The sequence below is a fragment of the Apus apus genome, chromosome 1 (genome assembly GCF_020740795.1).
Source record: "Apus apus isolate bApuApu2 chromosome 1, bApuApu2.pri.cur, whole genome shotgun sequence".
NCBI classification, from domain to species: domain Eukaryota; kingdom Metazoa; phylum Chordata; class Aves; order Apodiformes; family Apodidae; genus Apus; species Apus apus.
The window spans coordinates 199001561-199028885 of record NC_067282.1 but is presented as its reverse complement, the minus strand read 5'-3'; the positions used below and the strand labels follow the sequence as shown (position 1 = coordinate 199028885).

Genomic DNA, 27325 nt, shown 5'->3' with positions numbered 1-27325 from the left:
CTGAAGCTGAACTTGAAATCTAGGAGATAAAATAAAAAAGAGCTGTGAGAGAGTCCCCAAAAAGAAAACCTCCAGCGGTTAGAACAGCAGCTCATTTCCTCTTGGCATGAGTTGGGAGATGACAGTCATGGACGTGTCGTTTGGAGGCAGCAGATGCTGCTCCTCCCTGGGTGCCAAAGCCCCTCTTGGCCCCCTTGCCCTGCGCACCCAGCTCGGCTCTGCCGCGCTCCGCGCAAGGCACAGCCTGGAGATAATCAACCTGAAATTGCTGCCAGGCTCAGCCAGGCATGGTGCCTCAGACGGGAGGGGGGGGAGGACACAGGCAGCTCGTCTCCCAGCACTGCAACTTAATTCAATTTGTCAGCGATGCAGACAGTCTGGGTGAGCCCGATTTGGTCACCGCTGTCCCCACATCGGCCGAATTTTGCCCGAGTGCTGTGAGACAGGGGTTGTGGCAGCCCCTGGGTTTTCAGTTGCCTTTCAGGATGACCCTAATGGGGAGGTGGAGGAAATGTTTGCTGCTGAACTGTTTCCTCATCCCTTGCCTTTTTCAGGGGACAAAAAGCACAAATCATCCCCCTTGAGTCAAATGTTTTTAAGTACAGGAACACGACTCATTTTTAAATAATCAAATAATAATTCAAAATAATTGACTTCCATTGCTGCTGAAGAACCAATGCGTCTACATTGGATTTGCTTTTGTAATAGCAAAGTGTAACTCAATCTAAATGTAAATTCCTGGAGAAGCTGCTATCTAATTCTCATTATTTCCACTTGCTTAATGCAATTAGAAACATCTGTCACTGATCAACTGTCCACACAGTGAAAATAAACAATAATTCATGCTATCTGCTTCCACAGTGTTTTCAGGGAAACAACTGCTTAAAAACCCTTTGCTAAAGCCCAAGAGCTAGAGCTGTGTAAAATACTTGTGACAAGCTCTGAATCATACTGAATGTGTCTGACCATTAGTGTCTCTTATCTCTGAGTCATTTGCTGAATAAATTGAGAAAATCCTAAATACATATAAAAGTGACCATCCCAGTTTCTGGAAACATTTGGTTCTGGGGTGTCTATCTTCAGGGATAAATTGTGTCCTCCTGTGGGAGTCAGATCTCACCCCTTGTTCCCAGAGCCTGGACCTGAAGCTCTGCTGGATCATGCAAATGTTTGTATTGATGGAGCTGTGGTTGCTGAAAGGGTGGCAGGAGGCCACTGGATAGGACATGGGTGCAGAGAGAAAAGACACTGGAATCACTTGGGATTGAGGGTTACCCCAGCTGCTACCCATGGTCTTGGCTTCACTCTGCTTGTTAGAGGAGTGGAGTGAAACAGCAGAACAAGGAGCTGTTAGAAATGGGTGCCCAGTTACCTGGGATGGACCGGGTCAGGGGCATGGATACTGCTTCCTCCTTTTAAAAACACATTAGTACATATAACCTATCTATATAACTCTCTGGTTGCTCAAATCAAATAACTAGAGAAGACAAACCTGAAACGAACCTCAAGAAATGGGCTTGTTCATCCCCTGCCCACTAGTGATGGGGATGGTGAAGGAGTAAAGGCAGAGTCTTTGTGGAAAATTCTTCTCACCAGGCATTTAGTGCTGAAACCACCTCAAAAGAGAGAACTAAATCAATAACCCCCCCCCCAAAACAATCTTCCTAGTAGCCAAAAGAAGCCCAGTGCCACAGCCCTAACCCTCAATGTTTGTGCCTTTGAGCTGCTCAGCAGCTGGAGGCTTGTCCCGTGCAGTGGCCTGGCTGCTACATGGGGCTGGTACATGGACGCTGGGATGGGCTCCTTCAGTAAACTCCAGAGAGACCAGGGAAGCATGAACAACAGCATTGCCCAAGTTGCCATGTGGGTCACCATGATTATGCATGCAATGCTTGGCCCAGCTTCAAAGTGAGGAGGGGAAATGAAGTGTAAATGGCTTGGCTGGTTTATTTTATTCTATTCTTAAAAAGAGCAAAGGCAAATCTATTTAATTCAGTTCTTTTCTAGGAGACAAGCGTAACTTAGAGACTTATAAGATCTACTCTGACAAGCCAAAGGGTCTACTCATGCCTGAGCTGCCAAGCCAGGAAGACAGGGATGAGCTGAGAGCTGCAGGCCTGTTAACGAGCTCATCGGGTCACATCTAGTCACCGCTGCACCTCCTGCCCCAACCATTCCCTTCTTTTTCCATCCTCCACCATAACCACAGGGTTATACACCCAGAAGTGAGCCAGAGGTATCTCTGCAGCTTGGCAGCCTTTTTGGTTCCAGTGGCCCAAAATGTGCCTGTGTGAGGATGAGGGGATGCCTGTACCTCTCACTCCATGTTATTCCAGGGACTGAAGGGTAGTGTGGCTCCTGAAGGCACTGCCAGGCTGCTCTCTGCTTGCACAGGAGGGATTATTCTTGTTCAGCTAACAGGAATGCCAGAGACAGGCAGCACAGCAGAGGGCAGAGTCCTCTCCAAAAATAGGGATGAATCACTAAACCAAAATCTATACTATTAATCAATTTTCCCAAAGATAAACACCTTCTAGAGCTGGTGTGTTGGCTGGCTCTATCCAAGTGCCTGGTTTGAGCTGCTACCAAGATATCATCATCTTCAAAGTGGGGACAGAGACTGAAACTTCCTCCCAAGGCAAGTTTAGATTTGTGCTTCTTCCTCCCCAAATATGGGCACTTTCTCAGCAAAGGTAATAACAGAAGAAATATTGGTCAAACATAATGGGCCAGCTCTGAGCAGAGATGGATGGAAAGTAAAAGACATCCTATCTGTATTAACAGCCTCTCATCCAACAGGATTGCTTCTCTGGGAGAGGTCGGGAGAGGAATGTAAGGGGAGAAAGAGCACATGTCTTGTTGCTCACGATGAGGTCATGCAGTCTTTTCTAAAGCATGACCCAATTATAAGCTGAGAGCCATCTCCTCTGTCCTGAAAATAAGACAAGCTGATGGTTTTTCTGATGACATCCCACATCGTGGCCGACAGGAATGCTACAGGCAGCCGACACTGTGCCTGCCTCCCTCCTTCCCAGGGCACTGCTGCCCTCAGCAAGCCAGTGCATCCCTGGGGTAAGAGGGGAATTCAGGAAGATAAACCACCGAGGGAACAGACAAATCCATTCTGACATCAGATTGCCCAAAGCTTCCTCATGAGTAGGCAGCTCCCCGAAATAAAGACAGAAAGGACTGACGAGCCACACACTGGGAATCCAGCAAAGGCTGAGGGATGGAGGTTTGCACTGTCACTTGGGGAAGGCATTTTGCATCATCTCTGAAGAGACTGGGCCTTAGTAACACACTCCTGGGCCAAGGTATGGGGAATGAATGGGGACTGCAGAGGGAGAGGTGGGATGGGCAGGGCTGGGAAGCACCCAGGTGTCCCTTGGGAAGGGCAGCATGGGCTCCTTGCATACCTGAGCTGCCCATTCCCAGCCTCCTGCCCCCCCTGCATGGTGGCAGAGGTCTCCTTTCCCCCACACGCCACAGACAGCAGGGTGAACCTGACCCAGCCATCTTTGCTGGTAGGACCGTGGTGCTGGATCTGGCTCCTTTTTGCTTCGCTCAGTGCTATTGCAGGTATGATGCTGAAATCTGTGTCTGCGAGAGCACACAGGCTGCCCTAACCTACCCAGCCTGAATGCATTGCTGTGGGCAAACCTGACACCAAGCAGCAATGGCCAGCTTCTGGTTTCGGTTATCTCCAGCAAGGCAAAGGGAAAGGAAGCCATTTTCCAGGGAGATGGTAGAGCTCAAGACCCATTTTTGTCATTACATGCAACACCCGAGGCCCTCACTGTGCTGTGCTGCAGGAAGATTGTTTTGGCTGAAAGTTGAGATCTTTTGTCTAAGCTGCATTTGCTTGTAGCTGAAAGGGGAAACAGAAAAGGAGTAGAAAGCAGTTTTCTATAAGCTGAGCAATGCAGCTTAGAAAATCAAGCCAGGCATCTCTCATTCACTATCAACCTAGTATTTGTACTGCCAGTCCGATGGCAGCAATAAGGGGAAATGCTCCATCCAGGAATGCTACCTTGGATTGGAAAAGCAGAGTTTTCACCTTGGCTTGAAAGCCAATCTGCTATGCTGCCTTGTTCATCACTTCTTCTGAGCTACTCTCTTCTAGACTGTTCAATATCTCCTGAAATAATTTGGTAGATGTTATTTTTCAAAACTGCTCACTCAGACCATGCCATAAAAAAGTAAGTTTCTATTTCCATTTCCATTGCCTTCCAGGAGGCAGCACTTGTTCTGTGCTATATTTTGTGCTTTCTTACCCAAATCTACTGTTTTGGTTTCTTGTCCGGCCAGGAGGGCACAAAAGAAGGGGTCGGAGTCAAAGCAGGATTGATCTGACCACACATAACCATCCACAGCATGAGCAGCTACTCAAGAGCTAATTGCAGAGACTCCTTTTGCAGCCAAGGAGAGAAAGGGGCACAACTCATTTCACATCATCCATTTTAGAATGAGCTCAGCTGTGCCCTACAAGTGCCCTCCACTGCCTGTAGAAGTGTGTCTCACTTGCTGTACGCGCCCCAAGTTAAATGAGATGAATCTCACCACTGGCTGCCATGGACTGAATCGGGCAGGCACTTGGGCCAGGCAGGGCTGGAGATGAGGGATGGCATGTGGCACCAGCACATGAGCTGGTCTACCATGCAGGAGCATCAGCAGAGAGCAGAAGGAGCGGAAGGAGCTCTGTGCAGTTCAGCCCCATCATCCTGCTGTTAAACCCAACTTATTTCCACCTTTGTGCTTCATGATGGCCTGTGGCTGAGCCCTGCAGTCACCCCAGGGAAGGGGAAGCCAGGCTGAGGGATGTTGGGTTGTCCATGGCTGGAGCAGCATCTCATGGGCTGCAATGCTGCATTTCACAGCCACTGCCAGACACTCACAGGTTGGCCCAGGCATGAACAAAAGCTCCACTGAAGCCACGGAGCATCTGTGCCAGGCAGAAACAATAGTGAATTTTTGAATTAATTCCAAGTACTTGTGTGTGAGACGTTTTCTCTGTAACAGAGCCATTAGATGGCTGGATGTGGCACTCCTATCTTGGTGTATGTAGTGGGAGGTCACCAGGACAATTTAAATTGCTGATGCTCTACAAAACTTTAGGAATTAACTCATAGGAAAGGCAAGAGCTTTCTCCCCTCACCAGATGTTTTACTGGGATAGTCACCAGCCCCATCCCTCCACCCTGTGAGTTTGAAAAGCTCCATGTGTGCTCAAAATTGAGATTATTTGACAAATTTTAGCAGAACAACTGAAAAAAATATTACTGAATATTTTCACCCACATTTGGCCAGCTGTAAAGAATATCCAGCTCTCAGCATATGCAGTATGAATAAACATATGTCTTCAGCTTATCTCTCTCCTGGCAGTTCACAGATAGCTCCCCAGCCTGTGTTAGTTTTAATGCAATTTATTCTGGAAGACTGATAATGGGGATATTGATTATGCAGGCCCTCGGAATTCACACTTTCATTTCACTTCATGGAGGAGCGTGATTGCCATTCCCTGGGTGCCTTCCTAGGAGGCTGCAAGCACTTTGCTGTGGGAATCTGTTCCTTGAGACTCCTGTTGTGGCACCTGATAGACATGCAGAGCTGGGTTACTGGGGTCTTTGGGCATGGAAGGACAGAACAGGCTCTCAGCCCTGCTCAGAAACCAGCACGCAGCTTGGAAAGAGGGGAATGTACAGGGTGACTGTGCCAGGGAAGCGTTGTCCCCTCCAGTTAACCTGCTCAAGACACAGAAGTACCTCTGACATGGGCAAAGGCAGCCATGGCCTGACTTGTTCTCCTGTCACTTTGCTCCTAGCAGCTATTGTCCCCTGCCTCCACCTGTCCCATCTTCTGCTAAAGTTCCTCCTATGCCTGCGCCGATCTGCAGGCAGCTGAGGAACCAATCTGGAGGGACTGAGCTATCCCTGCTGGGCTTCATTAATTTCCAGTTTTGCCTTTCCTAGGAGCATCTTTGCTTTCTCTAGAGCTGCTTGACCAGACTGACCTTCACTGCAGGTGCATATCCCTTTGGAGGCTCTCCATTCTCCCTGTGCATTTGGGCTTGCTTCTGATCCCTGCCCTGAACCTATGCACCCTACTTGACCTCTTCAAATCCTGCTCCTGGTGAACCTGCCAGCTTGCTCCTCACAGCCTGCCTTGCTGGCATCTGAGCACAGAGCACAATCTCCTTGGGCAGAGCCATCCTGTTAGTGCTGTTTGTAGCACAGGGGCCATGTCCATTCTCACTGAGCTTTGTGGCCACCCACCATGAGTTCAGGGAAGCCTGGAACACCCAACATACCTGGGAGCTCCTGGGCTTGGCCCAACCTCTTAGGGCCAGCACCAATGCATTGGCCTGTCTGGAGCCAAGCCAGGTTGCACAGCAAGAGGCTCTTCCACCCCTGGTTTCTGATCCCTGCTGAGATTTTCCCTCATTCCACCTTCTGTCCCAAATCCCTTCAGTTCTGCCTTCGTAATTGAGCCTTTCCACCTTCACCTTTCCTGAGATCCCCCTTGGCTCTGAAGCAGGATTTTTCACTCCCTATCTCTGCACATGGTATTTCTTCCTCTTCTGCCCCTATGCCCTTCCATTGCCATTTCCCAGCAAACTCTCTCCCCTCCAGCCTTGACATCTGTGGGCTTCTGGGTTCACTGAGGCCTGAGCTGAGAAATGGACCCCAGAGCTACAGCCCTCCAGCCTGACACCAGATGCTCTGCAGGCTGTGGGTGGTGGTGGTGGATGCTTTCTGAGGGAATCAGTGAGACTCCGTAGAGCAGCTCAACACAGTCATGCCTCGTAAGCTGAAAGGATGGGTTTGGAAGCAGACATGGCTCTTCTGGTCCATTCTTCATTTACCCATTATCCACAGTCTAAAGCAACATCTAGGTGTTGTGCAACAGCCTTGCCTGCAGGAGGTGAGCTGTCTGGGAAAGCCAACAACACTCCCAGCACCACCAGTTCCCCTCTGAGCCATGCACTCACCTGCTAGGAGCCACAGGCTGTAGAGGGGGACTTACATGATTTGTCCCAGTGATATAAATCCCACCTTGGGCACTTCTACAGCTCCCAAGTTGATCAAAAGCTGTGGATGTCAATAACTATTAATGCTAAACATGTTCAAAAATCTACTATACAATTTTCCAAACACTGAGCTGGACTACAGTCTTAATTTTGCTGTAGTAAATCAGGATTTCCTTTTGAAGTCAGACTAATACCAGTGTCCTAGTCTTGCAGTTAGTTAGGAAAAATAAAGCCTTCTTTGCAGAAGGCAGATCTGAGCATCCCTTCATCTCCAACCCATTTTTAATATGTTCAAAATCCATTTTTGGCACATTTTTCTCAGTCCACCAAACTGGATCCTGCCAGATTCCTAGTAGAAAACCCCACTTGACTTCAGCCTGGTCTTGCAGTTATTTGTCTGTCCTATAGAAAACATGCATATTATTTTTGGAGAGGAGTGACACACCACCCCACAACCTACAAAGCCACTCAGAGGACAGTTGCCAAGCTGATGCTGCACCCTTCCATTAGGACAAACAGACACTTTCCAGCTGCCCTGTTGCAGGGATGGAGAGGCTGTGTGGGACGTGGGGAAGCAGAGAGCTTTCCTCAGACACTCACCAAAGGCATCCTTTGCCAGCTCTCCATACCCTACAGAACTTGCCCTGTAAGCAGCCCCAGCAATATATTCACTGTGCTGCTCCTGCAGGGGTGGTCAGGGAGGGCAGTGGGGCCAGAAGGGCAGTACTCACCCTCTTGCCTGCTCCTGCCTCCTCGCTCCCAGCCCTGTGCTGGCTGCTGCTGCCTTCCACAGTGATGGTTAAAAGCACTTTTGGAGCAGAGCCTGCAAGCACTGCAGGAACCCAGCTGCCTCTCCCTCACGGCCAGGATGGCTACTGGCACCCAAACGTCTCCATTTACGGTCATGGCCCCGGAGCTGGTGCTTTTAAGGGCATCCTCAGTTTCAGCAGTGATGCAATGATGGACCCCATTTTTCTGCAATTCTTGTGGCTTTCCAGGGGATATTCAGCTCATCCTGGGCTTTTTTTTTTTTTTTTTTTTATCCTGCTCTGAGGATAGGATATGTTGCTGTGGTCCTTTTGCAATACCTCTATCCAAAATTAGACAGCTTGTCCCTCAGGGCAGGCAGATGCCATCCTCAGTACCTCCTGAAGGGGAACCTTTGCTCACTGTGCCAGTCCAGGCAACAAACCTGCTTATTGGCACACAAAAATGAGGCAGCAAGAAAATGCAGGTAAAACCCCATTGCCTGCAACTTCCTGACCATGAGCAATACTGGAAGTATTGCAAAAACTCTTAACAGCATCTTGGGAGATGAGCGGAACATTTTATTTCTCCCTTTAACTATTATTAGTGCAGTTATTGCTCTCAAAAGATGCTGTATCTTCCCCAGGACAGCATGTATTGGCCTGGCCCCAGTGAGGCTGAGGCTGGAGGAGCAAAGGACACCGATGTGCGTTGAACTGATCATCTCCATCAGGACATCCAAGCTGGGGACAGTCATTGGTGCAGCAGTGTCACCAGCCCATGAGGCATTTTGCCAGCCCGGCACTGACTCACAGCTACCAGTGTCTCCCAGTCTGTCTTGGAGGTTGTTCCTGAGCATAAGACGCTGAAGCATTGCAAACACACTGGAGACAAGTCCTGAGCTCCTGAAGGGCTCCTGCTCAAAACAGAGTTTGTACACAGGGCAAAAAGGTTGGAAAAGGATGTTCTGTGCATCCCACTAATTTTGGCTGTACGTATTGCTGCAGCTAGGAGATGGAAATGCTACAAGCTAACCTAGCTTACCCTGAGCTCTTTGGGTAGCAAGGGTTACTTAAGATGTGATAGCACGGACATCCAGGTGGGTTAACCACCTAAGTATCTACAGATGAGCATGATGCTGATCCCCAAGTCTCTCCTTGGTTCTCCCAGATCAGGCTCAGTGCTCCTCAGGGAGATGGTTAGAATAAAATGCCCAGTTATTTCCTATGATCAAATTTTGGAGCCCTCCAGACCCCACAGACAGCTCTGCTATGAGCCCTGGATGAGCTCCATTTCTGCAATAACTCTTCCAGAGAGAAAGAATTAGGAAGCTTAACACTTTGGGATGACAGTTGCTGGAGCTGCTGTCAGATAAGAGGCACCAGCAGCTGGTGCAGGAGCTGGGAGAGAGCCTGGCCCCGCCATTCAGCCAGCCCAGAAAAAAGCTGTGTTTATAAAAACACACATGAAAAGGAACGAATTGCCAATTACACAAAAGTCTTTAAATGAAGCAGTGCAAACCTTTCATGTGCAGCAGACAAATGATACACGGTCACAGGGAAATAATATAACAGATAGGGAGGCTGAGAGCATGGAATGTGAGCAAATCCATTTTCCAGAAGCAAGAAAACGGACTTGCTGAAAAGGATTAGCTAGATAAAGCCAAACAAAAACAAACAAATAAATAAATAAATCGGTGTTAGAAACTAAACATGCATCAAACAGAAACAGATTGTAAGAAGATCCAAAGAGCCACGCTCTGCTCCTGCTCAGAAAGAAAATGCTGTCAAAAAATATCCTATGTAAACTTGCCACACACACCAGATCATCAACAGGCATTTATCAAATGAAACACATACCAAATGCAACTCTTCTTCCTAATCCCAAGTTAAACAGACTTTGAGTTTCAGACCCTCAGGAAGAGATTTCCATATGATCCACCTCTGTCTCCATTTATGATTAGCCCTTCTAAATTTCAGCATTTATCTGACAAAACACATTGGGGAGGGCTTTCTTTTATCCCCAAAGCCTGTGTTTCTGCTTTTCCCTAGCTGCTGCTGAACCACTCTGCAGCTGCTCAACTTGGGAGGAAAATACTTTAGTCAAGACCCTTTGATTGACTAAACCCTGGATCATGTTCCTGGTGGTGGCAACCCCCAGCCCTTATGCTACGCACCAACACCAAAGCAAGCCAGCACTCACAGAAAGGGGTTATAAATGCTGCCTCTGAGCCAAAATCTTATTTTTGGGTCTCAGTGTTGCAAATGAAACATACATGCGTGGGGGGTCCTGCTGGGAATAGCTGTGTGGCCAATCTGAGGGGGTTTTGTCATTTCAGGAGAGAATCTACGGTGGTGAAATGTTTCAATCTGGTCTGGTGGAGCTGTTGCACAGAGCCAAGGCTGATTCCTGTGAGCAACCACAGGAGCACAGTTACCACTTGCTGTCCTCCTGCAGCCCAAGGTATGGTCCTTGTTACCCACCAACTGATACGTTTGAAATGCCATATTCATAAAGCCCTGAGTCTGATCACAGCTAATTTGCAGACAAAAAGGCAGTACATTTGCTTAATACACTGCATTTTGCAAACACCCTGATCGTTCCCAGATGCATCTGTTTCTGCCCAGCAGCACTCGAGGCAGCAGGAGAGGAAATAACTTCAGCTCCCCCGAGTCACTGGCCTAAGCAGTTTCAAGATGCTCCAGGAGCCCTCCTCCATCCATTCGAGGGAGCTGTACCCACCTTCCTGCTTCAATCAGACCCAGCTTCTTCTGCCATTTTTTCCCACACCCAAACACAGCAGCAGGATCCCTGAACCCTTCTCTAAGGGTTGGTATCACACTTGGTATCACACATACAAGGCTGTGCAAAGCCAGATCCAGGTGAGGATGTGTTCTGATCTCACCTGTGGCAGAGAAATCAGTTCTACTGATTCCCAACCATGTCTCCTAAACTTGCCATAAAAGCATGAAATTAGCTATGGAAAAGCTTCCAAGAAAGTTTGAGGTTGGTGGAAAGGAGGAAATTTCACATGAGAACTTGAGAGCCTGGGTCCTGAGTGATTCAAGCCAATGTAGGTCCAGATGCTAAGGCCCAACACAGCTATGGGAGAACCTCTTTCATGGCATAAACCAACAAATCAGCCCTCTGGTTCAGCTCGTGGCAAGGCAGCCACAGAAAAACATGTCTTTGAAGTGACAGCCAGAAGCACAAGGTTGGATGAAGATTTTATTTACAGTCTCTTATTGTCCTGGTTTGAGCCAGGATGAAGCTATTTTTCCTTTTACTGATTTCTTTTTCCTTCAGCAAGCTTTCTTTTAACTAGTACCGGAGTGTCCCAACTGAGACTGATAACAGCTGGAATGTTTTTCTAACTGCTGGGTCTCCAAGGTCACGCCTTTACTCTGCCAGCTCAGACACTACGGGGAGATCTATGACCCCCCTGTAGGAGGCTGAGTTAGACAGACAGCAAAACTGGCCAGAGATATTCCATTCCATATATCTACGTAAGCTCAGAGGAAGGTCAGAGATCACAGAAGACAACTTCCTTCCTGCTTCTTCCCTTCTCTCCCATCCATGGCCGGCACCCGGGGAGGACTCTGTCCATCCAGCACCCTCGACCCCCAGGCTCGAGCTCTCCTGACCCTCATCACTCTCCATTTTCTCCAGCAGCAGCTCCGGGGTTTTTTGGGACTGTTCACAGCTCAGAAGGTGCTGTGGGAGTTGCTGGGGGTGGGAGGAGGTGAGAGGCTTTTGCACATATCTGAACACATTTGTATATAATTGTATATATTTTCTTATATCATTAGTGTTTAATTAAAGCTGTGTAGTTTAGATTTCAATCCAGCCAAGTCTCTCTCTTTTTCTCTCTGTCCTTCCCTACCTGGATGGGAGGGGGAGGGGATCGAGAGTGTTGTTGATCTGAGTCAAATGGTGACACTTACTCAGTTCAACTAGGAGATAGGGTAAAAAGAAAAATAACAGTATGGGCACAGTATGCAAAGTGCATGTTGCTCCTGGAGGGAGCCTAGTTGATTTGGGACCTGCAAGGGAAAAGCACTGCACATCTGGGTAGCATCAACCTGCTCCTGTCCCAGGCGGAGCCACCCCAGGACCATCCCAAAGCTGATGGCTTTGTGGTTTCCAGGCAGGCAAACCAGAGAGTTGTGTCCACATTCTCAAGGAGCATCAGTATTAGAGACACACTCGAATCCAAACATCCTTTTCCTCTGTCATCTGCTCCATCCAAAAGCAATTTATTTACTATCACCCTGAGCAGAAGCCACCTAACAGTAGTGCAAAGCCTCACTTAACCAGCAAAGCATCTGAGATGCTTCAGTGGACTATACTGTACATGTATGGGCAGGGTGCTGCTTGGAGACTTGGACCAACTCACACAGAACACAGGTTGCTGCTTTTTCTGAGCACAAATTTTTCATAATCACACCTCCTGGCTTTTCCCATTCATACGTTACTTGAAAACAGCAAAATGATTTATTGCATGAATAAAATTCAGCCATGGGTCACTTGCAAACTAGTTAGTGTGATTTACAGAGCAATTTGCTTCCTGTATTGATCACTGTAAATTCCCATTGAAGATGTGATCAAACAGTTACAAAAAAAAATAAATCATTATATTGTTTCTGCTCACTCAGAAATGGACACAGAGCTTCCCAAACCAGCCTCCTCAGCTGTCACCTTTGTGTGGCTTTTTTGTGTGTTTTTTGGCTGTCATTGATAAAAACCCCAAACAAGCAGGTTGGCCAGGACAGCTGATACAGTTTTCCTCCATTATGTTTTAAATTGTGATTATTAATGTTGTGAGCAGTGCTGTTCCCCATTAGCCCATTCATTTTTCGTTGAACTAAGAAAAGTTTTAAAAGGCATTTCTATGAAATAGGGAGCCAAGTGCTGTGTCCTTTTTGATGGAGGTGGCTGAACTTCCCCCAGCCAGTTGCTGAGCCCAGAGAGCCCAGTCCAGCCCGTTGCAGGGATGTTCACCCTGCAGAGACCATTGGTATGGTGTTCTGTTTTGATTACTCATCCTGAGTGATAGGAGAGGGGCTAATGGTTGTAAACTGTAAGAGGGTAGATTTAGACTACATAACATGAGTAAATTTTTTACAATGAGGGTGATGAAACACTGAAACAGGTTGCCCAGAGATGTGGTAGAAGCTCCATCCCCTTCAAGGTCAGGTTGGACAGGGCTCTGAACAACCTGATCTCGTGGAAAGTGTCTCTGCAGGACAGTTGGACTAGGTGACCTCTAAAGATCCCTTCCACCCCAAACCCTTCTGCAATTCTATGATCTTATGATTTAGCTGCTCTCATTCCAGCCCTGGCCTGGCACTTGTTGACTGCAATGAGTGGCACAGGGAGCTGAGGGATTTCACCTCCTTGTTGACTATGTACTTGAAAAAATGTTACCCATTCAGAGAATGTTAATGATATTTTTTAAGCAACTTTCCAGAATGCGAGGCTGAATGTGCTTCCGGCCATTCAAGTCACCCTCAAAAATCCTCATTCAAGTTTGCTGGGCAGGATCCTGCTCCCCCCTCAGCTTATCAGCTGCAGTGGGAATTTGGGGGGGAGGGGTTGGGCTCTATGGGAAGTTTAATTTCCTGCTTCTTGGGCTGCCTGTGGCCAGTGCCCAAGCCTTTGTAAAAGGAAAGACATTCTTCTCATTCTTTTTATTAACCCGTTGGTGATTGACACAAGCCAAAATTGTCAGAGAAGTTCAGGATGCTCCAGCTGCCATCAGCCCATCATTACACAGCCAGCATCACACTCTCATTCTTCCTAAGTTTCCATTTAAAAAAAAACAAAACGAAAAATAAGACAGATGGAGCACAAACTTACTTTAATGCACGTTTGTGTTTGTGTTTGACAGCCACCTCCAGTGTGGAGCCCAGCATCCTACCCCAGCGAGTCAGAATGGCAAGTAAAGCAGATAAAAACAAAGGCTGGGGGTATTTTAAGCAGATGCAAACAATTTGTCAAAGCTAAGTTACATAGTAACAGTGTCAAAAAATGACCAGAGCTGCCTTTCTCTCGAAATGGCAGTGACTGGGACTGTTTTGGCACAGAAAAAAGCAAAATGTGTGTTGGATTAGTCCTTCCCACACACACATCTTTGCATATCCTGCCCACCCAGCACTAACGCAGCTTCCCTGAGCTCTGCATGCAATCACAGCATGAGGTTGCTGAGAAAATCAGCTGAAAACCATTCTATGTCCCCGCCCCAGTGAGAATCCATGGCTGCAGTAAAACTATGGTATGGAGAAGCATGCAGTTCCTACCTGGACAAGGAGCTCCAGCTTCCTGTCGTCAAGGAGGTGCACTTGGCATCTGCGGCCCTCCGTCATCTGCAAGAGAGAAGAGGCACACGGGTCAGAGTGCTGGGCTTTCCAGCTCAGCACGTGGCTGCTGGCTTTTCTTGGCTGTGGAGCTTTCAGTTCATGGGTTTGTTGTTGTTGTTTTTAAATTAATCCCCTTTCTTTTGGCATCCGGGGAAAGAAAAGGCTGGAAGGAGAAACAGAAAAGCCACCCCGGTAGCTGTCACGGAGCAGCAAGAGGTGCAGCTGCCAAGAGGAGGAGATTGTTCCAGTGTGAAAAGTGGGACCAGGGGGACAGTTTGCAGCACAGGGACCCCAACATTTCATAGTGGCTGCACAGCTGACTTGGTCAGTGGAGGAGACACCCAGACAAGTTTGCCCCAAGCTCCTCAATGGCCATGATTCAACCATCCTGGAGGTACCACCGAGCAAGCAGGGCTCCTCCCTGGGCCGGGATGGTGCTCCCTGGGGTTGCACCAGCTGCTCGTCTGGGCCTGAATCCCAAAATGGGCTTGTCCTGCTTGGGGTGTCCTATTTAGGATGCACCACTGGAATCACTCATGATACTGTTATACTGTTCCAAAAGTGCTTCCATACCAGTATGGCTTGTTACAACTGTTAACAACTAATATCAATAAAACCTTTATGCATAGAGGACTTGTAGAAGATTTCCAAGGTCCTGTAGATTAGAGTGCTGAGAAATAGATGAGCTGTGGCCTGAGGAAACTCCTTTACAGTCGGTCAAGCCCTTTCCTATCTCTCCTCTTACACAGAGCACCATAAGCAACTTTGCCTTGCAGAGCTGCAGGTCCCCAGTCAGCCCCACAAAGCCCTTCAGCACATACAGGCACAATCCCACTATCTGCTAATGGGATATGGATTGCCTAAGCCTCTTTGGCTCTTGGAAATCTCTTCCTCAGCATGACTTAAGCAGCATGCAGGCAGCCCCCTTGGTGTCGGCTGACCCCATGGCACTTGTGCATGCCTGGACCCACAGCAGCATGGACCCAGCTCAGCCTCACAGTGTGGATCAGGCCCCCAGGGATCCACCACCCTCCAAGCAAGGTGCTTTCCTGAGCACTATATGGATCCTCAGCTCAATTTAATGATATTTCTTGCCATGACAAGTCCTAAAGCAACACTAGAACTGAGCAGAGTCCATGGGATCCTGACAGCGTGGGTCAAGGATGCAGCTGCTGCAGCACCCTGAGCATTTCTGCCTTCATCCATCACCTCTCCCTGCAGGTGACAGCTGAACTGAGCAACCAATGCAAACCCGCCTTGCAGAGGGCAGAGAGATGTAGGCTTGGGGGGTTAACTGAGGACAGCTCAGCTTTCTGGTTTAGCTCTGCGGGTTAAAAATCACCCACTCATGTGCCACGGGTTCTGCAGCCTTGGCCGTCTCTAGCTGCATTGCTCTCACCCTGCCTGTTGCTGGCTCTCAGCACAGGAGACCACTGGCGTCTCCCAGGTGCTCCTGTCCTCCCTCTTGCCAACTCTGTCCCACATACATCTCCATCTTTCCTAGGCCAGGACAGACTGAGCCTTATCCTGGCCCTAACCTCTTCCCCACAGCAAAAAAATCAGATGTACCAACAACTCTACTAAGCCTCAAGCTGCCTGTGCAAGATACGGAGTTTATTATGAGACAACTTCAGGGAAAATGAGATTTTCCCTTCAACTCATCCCAAATTTACAATCCTGGCATGCACGATTCCACATGATCCAAGCAGACTTCACCCCTGTTGTTACTCACACCAGCATCCCTCTGGAGTATCATGTGCCCTAAATAACACCCCTTTCCTTCTCATTTTCCTGAGCACAACTGGAGCCCTGGCATTGCAGCCCAAGGAAAGCCTTGTAAAACCAGACTTCTCATAAACGTCAGCCAGTTACTGCCATGGCAATAAATTGTCTTCTTACAAGAGCTTTCTCCAGTAAGTAAAATTACACAAAATATGGTTTCTCATAAGGTATGCTACTTGGTGAGTGAGATTTTTTGCTATGAACTCTGTATTAAGCAGCTTTCAGCTCAGTTCTAAAGCTACACCAGAGGCTCGCAGGAGGGCTTTGCAATAGTTTGCCCTGCTCTAAGACAAAACTCTGAGTGGCTGAGCTCTGCTTCAGCATCTCGCTTGTCCTCCTACTGTCACATATTTGCTGCATCCCCAAGGTGGTGAGTACACACTGATATCCCAGTTTTAAGATGAATTTACTCAAGGCAAGAGATAAAGCAGCGAGCTTATTGTGGCAGTGACGTGCCATGGCAGGGATGGACACACAGTCCAGCTCTTGCGTGTTACACTCCAGCTGTTATACCCAAGTTGAGAAGGAAAGAAGGTGAAAGGGGGAAGAGGGAAAATTTTCTGAGATGCTTGACTTTGTGCTTTATTGTTACAGCAAAGCACTTGTTTTCCATGTGAAGACAGGCTGAGAGACCTGGGGTTGTTCAGCCTTGAGAAGAGAAGGCTCCAGGGAGACCTCACAGTAGCCTTCCAGTGCCTGAAGAGGCTACAGGAAAGCTGGGGAGGGACTCCTTACAAGGGCTGGTAGCAAGAGGAACAGCGGTAATGGATTAAAACTGAAAGAGGAGAAATTTAGGTTTGATATTAGGAAGTAAAATTCTTCAGTGTGAGGGTGATAAGACACTGGAACAGGTTGCCCAGGGAGGCTGTGGATGCCCCATCCCTGGAAGAGTTCAAGGCCAGACTGGATGGGGCTTGGAGCAACCTGGTCTAGTGGGAGGTGTCCCTGCAAGGGGGGTTGGAACTAGATGATCCTTAAGGTCCCTTCCAACCCAAACCATTCTATTACATGATTCTATGATTCTTTAGCTTTCCCTGCTTTTCCCACCCAGAATTTCGTATCCCCTTAGTGCTTCTCTACTTAAAGAAACCCCAAAGGCAAACAGCTGGTAAGATGAAGTGTCTGAATAAAGTTAAGTTCTGAAATACAGCACATGATAGCTGACCAATTGCAAGGCATTTCACGGACACCACTTGCAGAAAAGGGGAAGGGAAAGCACACTGCTTTCACATCAACTTGTCCCCAGCAACTTCTGTCCATTGGCAAAGTGGCTGTCAAAGACCATGATGTTTTTTTATAGTTTGGTCATGCAGCCTGTGAGCACACCTCAAGGTACGTGAGTTATTTCTTTGATGACACTGTGCTCCTCTGCCTCTCGGTGGTTTGAAGGTTCACGCCACATGCTAATGACCCCGGTTGGTGGCATGCAGGATGTTTTCACCTAGGCTCTTCTGCACAAGAGAGGGTGAAGAGTTGCTGCAGGAGCTGATGAGGATGCATCAACCACTGCACTGGGTCATCAGGAGAAAGAGACCCAGCACTAGTCCAGGTACAAACACAGGAAGTGAAGGAGCTTCTGGTTTTGTCTTGGCTAATACCTTGAAGCTCAGAAGGACCACAGTGTATGTGGCTGGAGATCTGCAGTTGATTTCATTCCATAGACAGGATGCCCAGCCATGGGGCTTTTCACTTCCCTTTGAAATAAATGTTCCATGAAGAAAAGCAAAGAAGGTAGAAGACAGACTTCCTACTTGATACAAGCTAAAATATGATGGTCCTGCCCTCCCTCCTTTCTGTTTCATTATTCCACCAGGTGTTCTGAAGCCCGCACTGTGTGCTTTTTTGCATTATCAGATCAATACAAACTCTGCTAGCTTGTCAGAGCAAGAAACAGGAACATTTGAAAGCACAGTGAGAAGGAACTGGTTTAGCACAGTCTGTCTGCAGGAATGATGCTGCTTCTCATGCTTTGCAAGTTAGCTAATCAGTGGTATCTGCTGCCTGGTGATGAAGTGGACTGTGGCCAGCTACAGGAGGACAAGTCAAGGCACTCTTCTGCTTGTCTGTGCAACCAGAGCAAGGAAATCAACACCAAAGCCCTGTAGATGGTAAAGTGGGAGCAGAAGGTCACTAAGCATGAGCTGAGCAGCACCAGAGTTTGGATGGAGGATGACTACAGGGTTTTCCACTCCCAAGGCTTTTACCCAAAGAAGGAGAGTGGAACTAAGAGCTGAGGCACAAAGGAAGAGCAGCTTCCCCTTCATCATGGAAAAGCAAAACCTCAGCAAAGAGACAAGAAGCAACAGTTGAGCAGAGCTGTTGACAGAAGAGAAGGACTCTTGATGCAACAAGGAAGTAAAGGAGTTTGCTCCTGATCAAGTCCTGGGTTTCATAGCAAACTCAGAGTGAGTTCTCCTTTACCAAGCCCCCAGTTTCCTTTTGGAAGTAAGAGCCCTTCACCCTAACTCCAGAAAGCAAAAAGTCAAGTGTCTAGTTCACCTTAACAGTTGAGATGCCCTTGATGGTCAAAGCAGAGGGAACTTTAAGACATTTCAAGGTAGGTGAGACAACTCCTAGGTGAACTCCACTGCTATGCCTGCTGCTTGCTCAGCTGTAGCTCAGCCAGGCTGCTGTATTCACATCAACCCCCCCAAATTTCCAGTGCTTCTCAAGATGTGTGAAGAGTTGGGACTATGTTCCACACTCCTGAGTGCTAACAGTTCATCCATATGGCAGGGAGCTGCACACGACGGATGTGAATAGGGGCCACATGCATGTAATGGGCCAGACTTACCATGAACTGAGATAGAAATCATGCACCAAAGTACAGAACAGATTTTTTTTTTAATTTCCAAAGCAGCTCAGTACGTCACATTTTTCTGAAAATCTGCCAATTCTTTTAATGCTGGCACATGTGGTGTGACCCCCAAGCACTTGAAGAGCTGAACACAAGAGCTTTTAAAAACCTCTGCCATTTATATAAATGAGTGTGTAAAGACTAGGGATGATATATCTCCAATACATAAGCACAGACGGTGCTTGTGAGGCACGTGGAGATGTGAAGAAATGTGTTTGTGTGGATGAGATGCTGGATTAGTGTGCAGGAGAGCTGACTGTGACCAAGGCATGTGTGCTTTCCCTGCTCCTTGGCTTCTGCATCTCGTGGATGGGAAAACTGACGCTGACCTCCTTTGCAAAACACTTTGAGATCCATCAGTGACAACAAGACCTGACGTACACGCTTGTTCACTCGGATATAGGGATGTTACAGACAGGAAATATCTCTCATGGTTACTCATGGGATCCTCTGAATCGTAGCTCTTTTTCTCAAGGAAAGGACATTTTAGTTACCTTTATCACAAGACTTCAAATCTCCTTTGGAGGCTCCTACACAAATATTTACACAATGGGTTTCCTAGGGAAGGCAGGCTGGCAGTTGTTTTGCTCTGTGGCATGAGCTGCTCTGGTGACTGCCTTCCTCTCCATTCATCTTTGCTGTAACTCCAAACATTGTCTCAGAGAATCCTATAAACTGTCTGTGACACAGCCCAAAAACCCACACCGTGCTCAGCTAATCCCTGTGTGCTCATCACTTTGTCACTAAATCATCAGCAACTGCCCACAGAACTGCTGCATCCAACACAAACAGCGAAGGAGACGGGAGGAAACAGCTCCAAAGGGAACCTTTCCCTTTCAAAATGAAAAAACCCTCCTGGTGGAAGCGCCGTCACACTAAATAACTCAAAGGCACCAAATGCAAATGCTGTTTACAATGGCAGTTCTATAAATATCTGCAGCACGTTTCATTAGCTGGTGACTGCAGAGATAAAGAGGAATACGGTGTAGTCTTCCATGAGTCCAATCAGAAATTCTAATTGGAGGCAGAATATTTCCTAAATGCTCGCTGACTGGACGGGAGGCAATTACTGCGCTGAACACACAAAAACTGGTGTCACTTTGCCCGCCGTTTGGACAGACCCGCTGAAAGGAGATAGGGGCAGATGACAGCCCGCTGATTACAATGAACTGTTAGATTAAACATCCTGCTCCCACTTGACCACTTCTCACTGCCTTCTCATCCTGACAACTCCTAAGCTTGTAGGGAGGTGGAGAGGGGGGAAAATGCTGTGCTTTTGGTGTCCGCACAGCTCATTTTGTGCGTGTGGCAGCCCTTCACTTTGCTGAATCGGGGCCGGTCTTGCAAACCACTGCCTGATGCAGTGGCCAGCACTGTATTTTCACTTGCCTGAATCCATCTGTCATCTTCTGTCCTACACTCACACTTCAAAGTCCTGGAGGAATGGACTGTTTCTTTTTCATACCACGTGAACGCAGATCATCCTCCCAGTTGCTAGCCTGTATTAGCACCTAATAAATAATACCAAGGGTGACTGGGATGAGGGTGGCTGTGAGGTAGTGTGCAGAGAGCTGAGCCACACGGTCCATTCTTGCCTAGGCACCTGGGGAGAGCAGACATGGTCACAGCTGGTTCTGTGCACGATGGGAAGAGGAGCAGCACTGTCTGGGCTGCTGGGGAGCGGGCAAAGCTTAAAGATCATCTAGTTCCAACTCCCCTGCATGTTGCGTATTCAAAGAAACAGGAGCATCCTTTTTAGCATTCCCTTTCAGGGGAACTTGGTGGCAAATGGACTTTTGGAGCTGAAAAGTTGGGCCCAGGAAAGGTGCTGCACATACAGATGATGGCCATGCAAAGAGAACTTGCTGATGGCTGTTACAGAGCCAGAATCCAGCTTCTAATGCATCATAGGTTTCTCTATTAGGGAAGTGCTCTGAGGATCTGTGAAATACACGCCCAGTCCATAGCTATATTGAATGACCAGAAAATATATGCTGCTGATGATGCAGCATCTCCTATAGGTTTGGTACGTCTGCAGGAACATATGAGGACAGCCTTTGTCTTTCCCTACAAGCCTCTTTATCTCACACTGCAAAAAATCAATGTCCTTACTCATGCACTAGGGAATGGAAATGAAATTGCTGAAACCAGGGTTATAGGTACAGCTCTTAAAAACCTCTCCCATCCTGCAGGAAGGGAGTGCTGCCATTCCTTGGAGGAGCTCGATGTTACCCATCCTACAGGGGAGCTGCACAGGGAATAAGGGAATGTTTCAGAGGTGTTGCAACAAGTGTTGCTGTCATTTCTGCAAATGCTCATTTGCCAGAAGAAGAGAAAAAACCCAGCTTCAGTTATCAGAAAGCAAGAGTCCTCCTCGGGAAAGGAGGTGGGACGGTGTTGGCCACAGTGTCACTGTAGCAGAAGAACACTGCAAAAGGTGGGACCCAGCCATTGTGTTGATGCCATCAGGGAGCAATGGGAGAAAAATTAAGGCAAGCTAAAGGCTGAGTGACCTGGTGACTTCCCTGTTTTGTCTTGAGAGCTGACAAAAGAATTCCTGGCCTGCCCAGGGGCTCCTTGCTTCCTCTGAACAGTGTTTTCCAGCCTTGCTCAAGCTCCCACATCACCCGAGGACATCTGCACAGGTTATTTCTCATGTTTCCTCTAAACAGCGCTCAGCAAAAATGCTCTGATTCAGCAAAGCCCAGAGCTGTGTCCATAAATCCCTTTTATTTCAGTGTGACATAAGCAAGTGTTTAAGTGGCTTACTGTATCAGGGCTGAAATGAAAAAACACCTCCTACGGTCCTTAAGTCCATTTACAACATCAAGCAATAACTCTCTGGCAAACTTTAAAGCTGAGAAGGCCACGTCTTAACCTCAGAACACTTGGTGCTTGAGCTGTGTAGCTAGAATTAAATCTAATTCCAACACCACAATTTAAGCCAAACAGGGTATTACTGGGCAGACACCTAAATCACCGCTCTGAGAGCGGCAGCCTTGGAGGCCTGATTTCAGTTATATCCTGAGATAAGAAAGTCCTTTCCTGGACAGGCTGGCTTCCTCACGAGAAGGGAGGTTGTGCTGGTTTCTGTCACGTATTGTTTTCTTTCTTAAAAATAATACAGATGTAAATCTTTTCAAACACAAAGGGAAGCAGAACATCTCATACCCTCCCTGCTTTCTGATGTTGATGCAGGAGGAGAGGATAATCCCAACGCATACTTTGTACCATGTTAGATCTTTTCACCCTTGTAACTCTTTTTGTTCCCCTTCTTGGCTAGAAAAAATACATTTGCCAGCTTAAACCCAAATCCGCTTCCAAGCATTATTCCCAACTGTTTACAAGGCAGGAGTGGAGAGTGTGGAAGCTTCAAGACAGTTGTTCAGAGCATCCTCTGAGCTCTGGGGCTGAGGCTGACCACAGGGAGGTGACAGAGTTTTCAATACTATTTACTGTTTTAGTCTAGAGGATTCACTGGCCACAGATGTCTTAAACCGCACAGATTTGCAACTCCTTCTGTGCTCAGAAGTGTGCCTTGATAAACCTTGACTAAGCCAGTCAGTTGTGGAGGTGATTCACTGTGGACACCTGCTTTGGACCAACATTTTTAGTTCAAGATCATGCCTGAGTTCTTAAAACCTTGCTTCAAACTAGGATCCTGTAGCTATCTTCTCCTCTCTGATCTGGGCAGCCTGTGTTGCTCCTATAGCCTTGCTGCACGTGCTGCATGCTGGCTGTGCCCAGTGCTGGGTAAGGGCTGTGTGGGCAATAAATCATAAATAAAGAATCATGCAATTGAGGCTGCCCAGCTGATCCTCCTCCCGCCACCCTGGGGTCTTCCCCGTGGTCAGCACTTTCGTGAGTTTTAATTGACTCAGGGGATGGAATTTCCATCCTCTCCAGTCAGACTTCCCTGCACAGCCTGATAGACCTGGTAGATCAGCTCCTGATGCTGTCTCCTTCTGCCCCACAGTCCTTGAGACTATTCATCCATGCTATGTTGTTCATCTGTATGCCAAAATAATGCCCAAAGGTTACAAAAGTGCCCCTATCACCAAAAACCAGAGCAAATAAAAATCCCCATCCTGTTCATGTTAATAAGATAACAGGTAGACAATCCTCCTGTTGCTGGCTTCCCAGTTAAAACCCCATCTTGCTTCATTGAGAGCACTGTTGTTAATCCCGAGTCAAACTGTGACACCCTGCATGCAAACTTCTCCTGAGCTAACTCAGCCACACCGTCTGAAGAACATTTTTTTCCCCCTCAAGTTCAACTGATTTTCTAGATAATAATAATTTTACGGCGGGTTCTGTAGTTCCATCACACATTTGCACGTGATCCATCATTTGGGTTGCCAATCCCTAATGCAGCCCAAAGAAATAAATATCAATGGCACAACTAAAGAGGAGTGCTCAGAGGGAAAGAGCATGAAGGATTTTTGACATCTTTGCAAAAGGACAAGCGATCTGGTCCTGAGACAGGTGCTTCATTGGCTTTAGATGATAGCTGTGCTTCAAGACAACTGTGATATGTCCTGGGGAGGTCCCGCTTGCCCTGGAAGAGCTCTGCATTTACTCTGCTTGCTATACACAAAGGACAGAGAATGGTTGTAGGGAAAAGGATCTAAATTAACTGCCAGGGCAATGTTTTACCAGTAATAGACTCCTCAGCCTTTTATAAGTCACAACAACCTCTCTGTGGGGACACTTGGTCACCTTCTGGTTCATTCCCTACTATGTACTGCAGCAAGCACTGTGAGTCATCATAACGATAATGACCACGTGGCACTGAAGTACCTAGCAATAATTTTTTTTTTTTTTTCCCCCAAATATGTTAGAATGTCTGTTAATCTCTCCTACGTCTGACTTTTAATTCTTTGTAAACATACATAAAAGTGTAATTTTTCAAACTTTCACACTTCAAACACGGCATATTTTCAGCAAAATGTTCCAGATATCACTCATTTGTGGATGCAGACAGGGTGGCAATTACATGAGAGCATCTAAGTCTTCTGGGAAAACATTTGCAGGAGGTTTAGTTAAGTTATAGAGGAGAACAGAACAATTTATTTGCTACTAAAACTAGAGTGATCTGCTGGAGAAAAGAAAAATCAATGTAGGTTTATAGAAGATGACAAAAGTGACCCAAGCAGTAGTATGCATGAAATATTTTTAAAGGACAAATTAAGATTTAAGGCTCAAAGTGTCCTTTTGGTGCTTGGTGAGTGCTGTATCACTAAGCATTTGGAGGTGTGAGTGGTGATTGCCCTGATCAATGGAGCCAAGGCACTGGGCAGTGCATCACTCAGATATTCTGTAACTGAGTGGGTCAATAAATAGCACTGAGCAGGGTTATACTTCACACATAATAGAATACAGGCTTGCAAAAGTCATTCCAGATGTCAGAAAGGTAAAATGTTAATCTGTACACAGAAGTGTGTTGTGGTTGTTGTTTGTTGGTTTGGTTTTTTTTTTTTCTTGTTTTGAATAAACTCTTAGAACTGATATGCTTCCACAGGAAAAATATGTCACTGGGTTGTTTCCAGCCACTGCTAATCAGGGGGTTAGACATGCATTCGATGTGGAGAGCCAGGGCTGTGGCTGGTGCCAGGCTGGGCAGCCAGCAGCAGTCCTGCCTGAGCTGCAGCAGCTGATGGGGCATTGGGTGGACATCATTCCCCAGCAGGGTTTCGCAGGAAGGACAGAGAGAGATGCAGAGCACATTCAAATGACAAGCAGCTGACTCATCCTCAGAGATACGCCTGGGGTTTTTTTAGAGACCAGGCCTGCAAAAGTTTGATCTGACCATTTATGTTCCTGCTTTGTTTAGGAGCACACCCTGTGCTGAGCAGGGCAGAACTGGGGCCACAAGACTGGGACATCTCCCATGGGCTCTGCCTGCACACCTAGATGGGTGAGGATCACCAAGGCATCCTTCCTGCCTTCCCTTGTCCTGATAGCTCCTGAAGCTGAGCACCTGCATGTCAGGTGAGGACTAGAGCTAAGAAAACTGCCTTCAGGACACAGCCGGTGCTTTTATACTCACATTCATCTCCTGACTAATGTCAGGATTTTGTACTGCCTGTATTGAGAACACTGTGGCTATTGGTGCAGCAAGACCAGGTCCTCTCTGCATCAGGACACTTCACAACACAATAAATATAGACATCCTGTGGCCTCTGCACAGGAGGAACCTGGAACAAATGCCTCTGCTTGAGCCTGTCTTTGCACCAGATGCCTCTGCCTTTTAAGAGCCAGGAAAGGATGTTCCTATTTGGAAGAAAACACAGCAGCTCTTCCATACCACGCAGAAAAGATGCAGAAGAGTTAAGGCCTGATGCAATGTCTGCAAACTCAGTGGCTGGATCCATCCAATACCCCTGAGCCCTAAGCTCTCAGGACTCGGTACCCATCTCGGAGCAGCCTTCTGCCACATAGCCAGGAGGGGATTGAGAAAGCAAGGAAACAGCCCAGAACCTTTAGATTTGCAGGTTCCCCCCAGAATCACCATCAGCAAGCACCCCCAGTGCATTTCAGAAACCATCTTCCAAGGTGCAACTCAAAGGCAAAGTGGACCCAGTGCTTCTCTCCAGCTCTCCCTGGTCTTGGCAAGGCACAAGTCTCCCCCCAGTTCCTACCACCTCCTGCAGCACAAGCCCAAGTGACACTTTTGATGGCTGCAAAGCACGCCAAGGATCCCAGACCACTTCAGACCGTGTTGGGTTTTTTTTGTGTTTTTTTTTTTCCAGTTTTTTTTTTGTCTTTCCAGCTCAGAATTGCAGAAGGCAATGGCAGCTACTTTCCAAATTTGTTTTCCAGCATGCTTCCATGCTGAGGTCCGCGTGTGTGTGCACAAAGAAAGCACTATATCTGATTACATGTCCCCTAAATCACCCGTGTCCCTTGGAGTGCCCCATTTCACTGGGAAATGAGAGTGTCTGGTGGTACAAAAGCACACACGTGGCAGCCAAGTGTTGGAGCTTTGAGCAATGTGGCCTAGTGGGAGATTCCCCTGCCCATGCAGTGGGGCTGGAACGAGATGATCTTTAGGGTCCCTTCCAACCCAAACCATTTTGTGATTCTGTGATTCTATGAGATGATGGGCATCTTCACAAAACCCTAGCTGTGGATAGCCAGAAGAGATACCCTCCATGCGAGCAAGGACAAAGCTCTTTTTAATGGTGCAAACAATTCCATCCTCGCTCCCTTCTCTAGGACAGGGGCCACATTTCAGCTGCAGGTCTTGTGATGTCTTTCCAAGCTGCTCACTTGCTGAGGGCAGGTTTCCACCCCCGGCTTGTCCAGCATAAATCCAGTGGGAAAGCAGAGGGGTCAGCCTGTGGCTGTTCCACTATCTGCAAAGCACATTGCAGCGTGAAATATTTCAGCTGGGACGGACGGGATGGCAACAGGGCCTGCAGCGTGTGTGGTACAGCTGCAGCCACGTTCCATCCCACGTGGTCAGGAAACCCAAACAAGGGTGGATTTATTTTGGTTGGGAGATCTGGGAGCTTCTAAGAAGAAAAAAAAATAAATAATCTAAACACAAGAGCCTGAGCCCGGCGAGTTGGCAAGCCCAACAGTCATTGTCAAAATGTTACCCCTCACACGTGGGAGTGTGCAGACAAAGGGTTTCTGTAGCCAAAATGGGAATGTCAACCTCTTTTTGGTTTGCAGCTTTCGAGGAGAATTTCAGTGGACCCCCTCCTACAGTGACTTCAAATAAAAAAAGCTCAGTTTGCCTCCCTTTTTGTGCCCTCAAGGACTTTTCCCTAAGATTACTACACTGAGTCACTCCACATCCCACCAGTGCAGACAGAGGGTGAAAAGAACATTTTCCTACCCACTACCGATCTTTTCTTGAGGTGGGACACAACAACATTTTAACACCACATGAAAATGTCACACAGCAGCTCAGGACAAGAACAGAAGGATCGTGTTTTTACTAGGAAAGAAGCCAGAGGGGGTTGTAAGCAGGAATATTGTTAACTGCTCTGGAAATCAGATGGTCCCTGCTCCTTTGGTCTCCTTTGTGCTTTAAGGTTGAGCAAGCACTGAAGTCCCACCCTACCCCATGGAGATGCATCCAGGGTATCTGGCACCATGCAGGGGGCCACACAGCAGTATAACATAGCCATGAAGCAGGGGTGTATCAGGCTCTTCTGCTTATTTTGGCAGGCAGCCTACTAGAGCCTGACATAGGCAAGGAATAATCCTTCAGTTTGCCATCGACACACAAGCAAGTAGAGTGCAAAAGTGATTGGGAGCAGGAGGCAGGATCAAACCCTACGTGTTTGTTCACCAAGATGAAAGTGCTCCCAGAAGCTCAGAGCTGATCAAATGTCTGGCTGGGGCACCTTCTCAGTGTCAAGATCAGAGAGAAAAGCAGTCAAGGTCAGTTTTAGTTTTTAACAGAATTCATCTCCAGAGCAGAATACAGGGTCTTCAACTTGTTTTGTGGCCTCGGAAAATAATTTGTGGCTTTCTAGGAAAGGGGACATTCCAAGATTTAAAGGAGGGCTGGGAATTGTTATAAGCCCGAGAGAAGGAG

The 27325-nt window shown here is 47.5% G+C and overlaps 1 protein-coding gene across 7 annotated transcripts in view; it reads right to left on the bottom strand.

The window, feature by feature from the left end:
- FRMD4A (FERM domain containing 4A) overlaps positions 1-27325 on the bottom strand; it is a 383479-nt gene that overhangs the window by 123237 nt on the left and 232917 nt on the right. For all 7 annotated transcript variants that reach the window (XM_051608133.1, XM_051608143.1, XM_051608117.1 and 4 more), the window contains exon 2: positions 14073-14138. In XM_051608133.1, coding sequence (XP_051464093.1) covers positions 14073-14138 — 66 coding nt within the window. The remainder of the gene's footprint in view (positions 1-14072; positions 14139-27325) is intronic.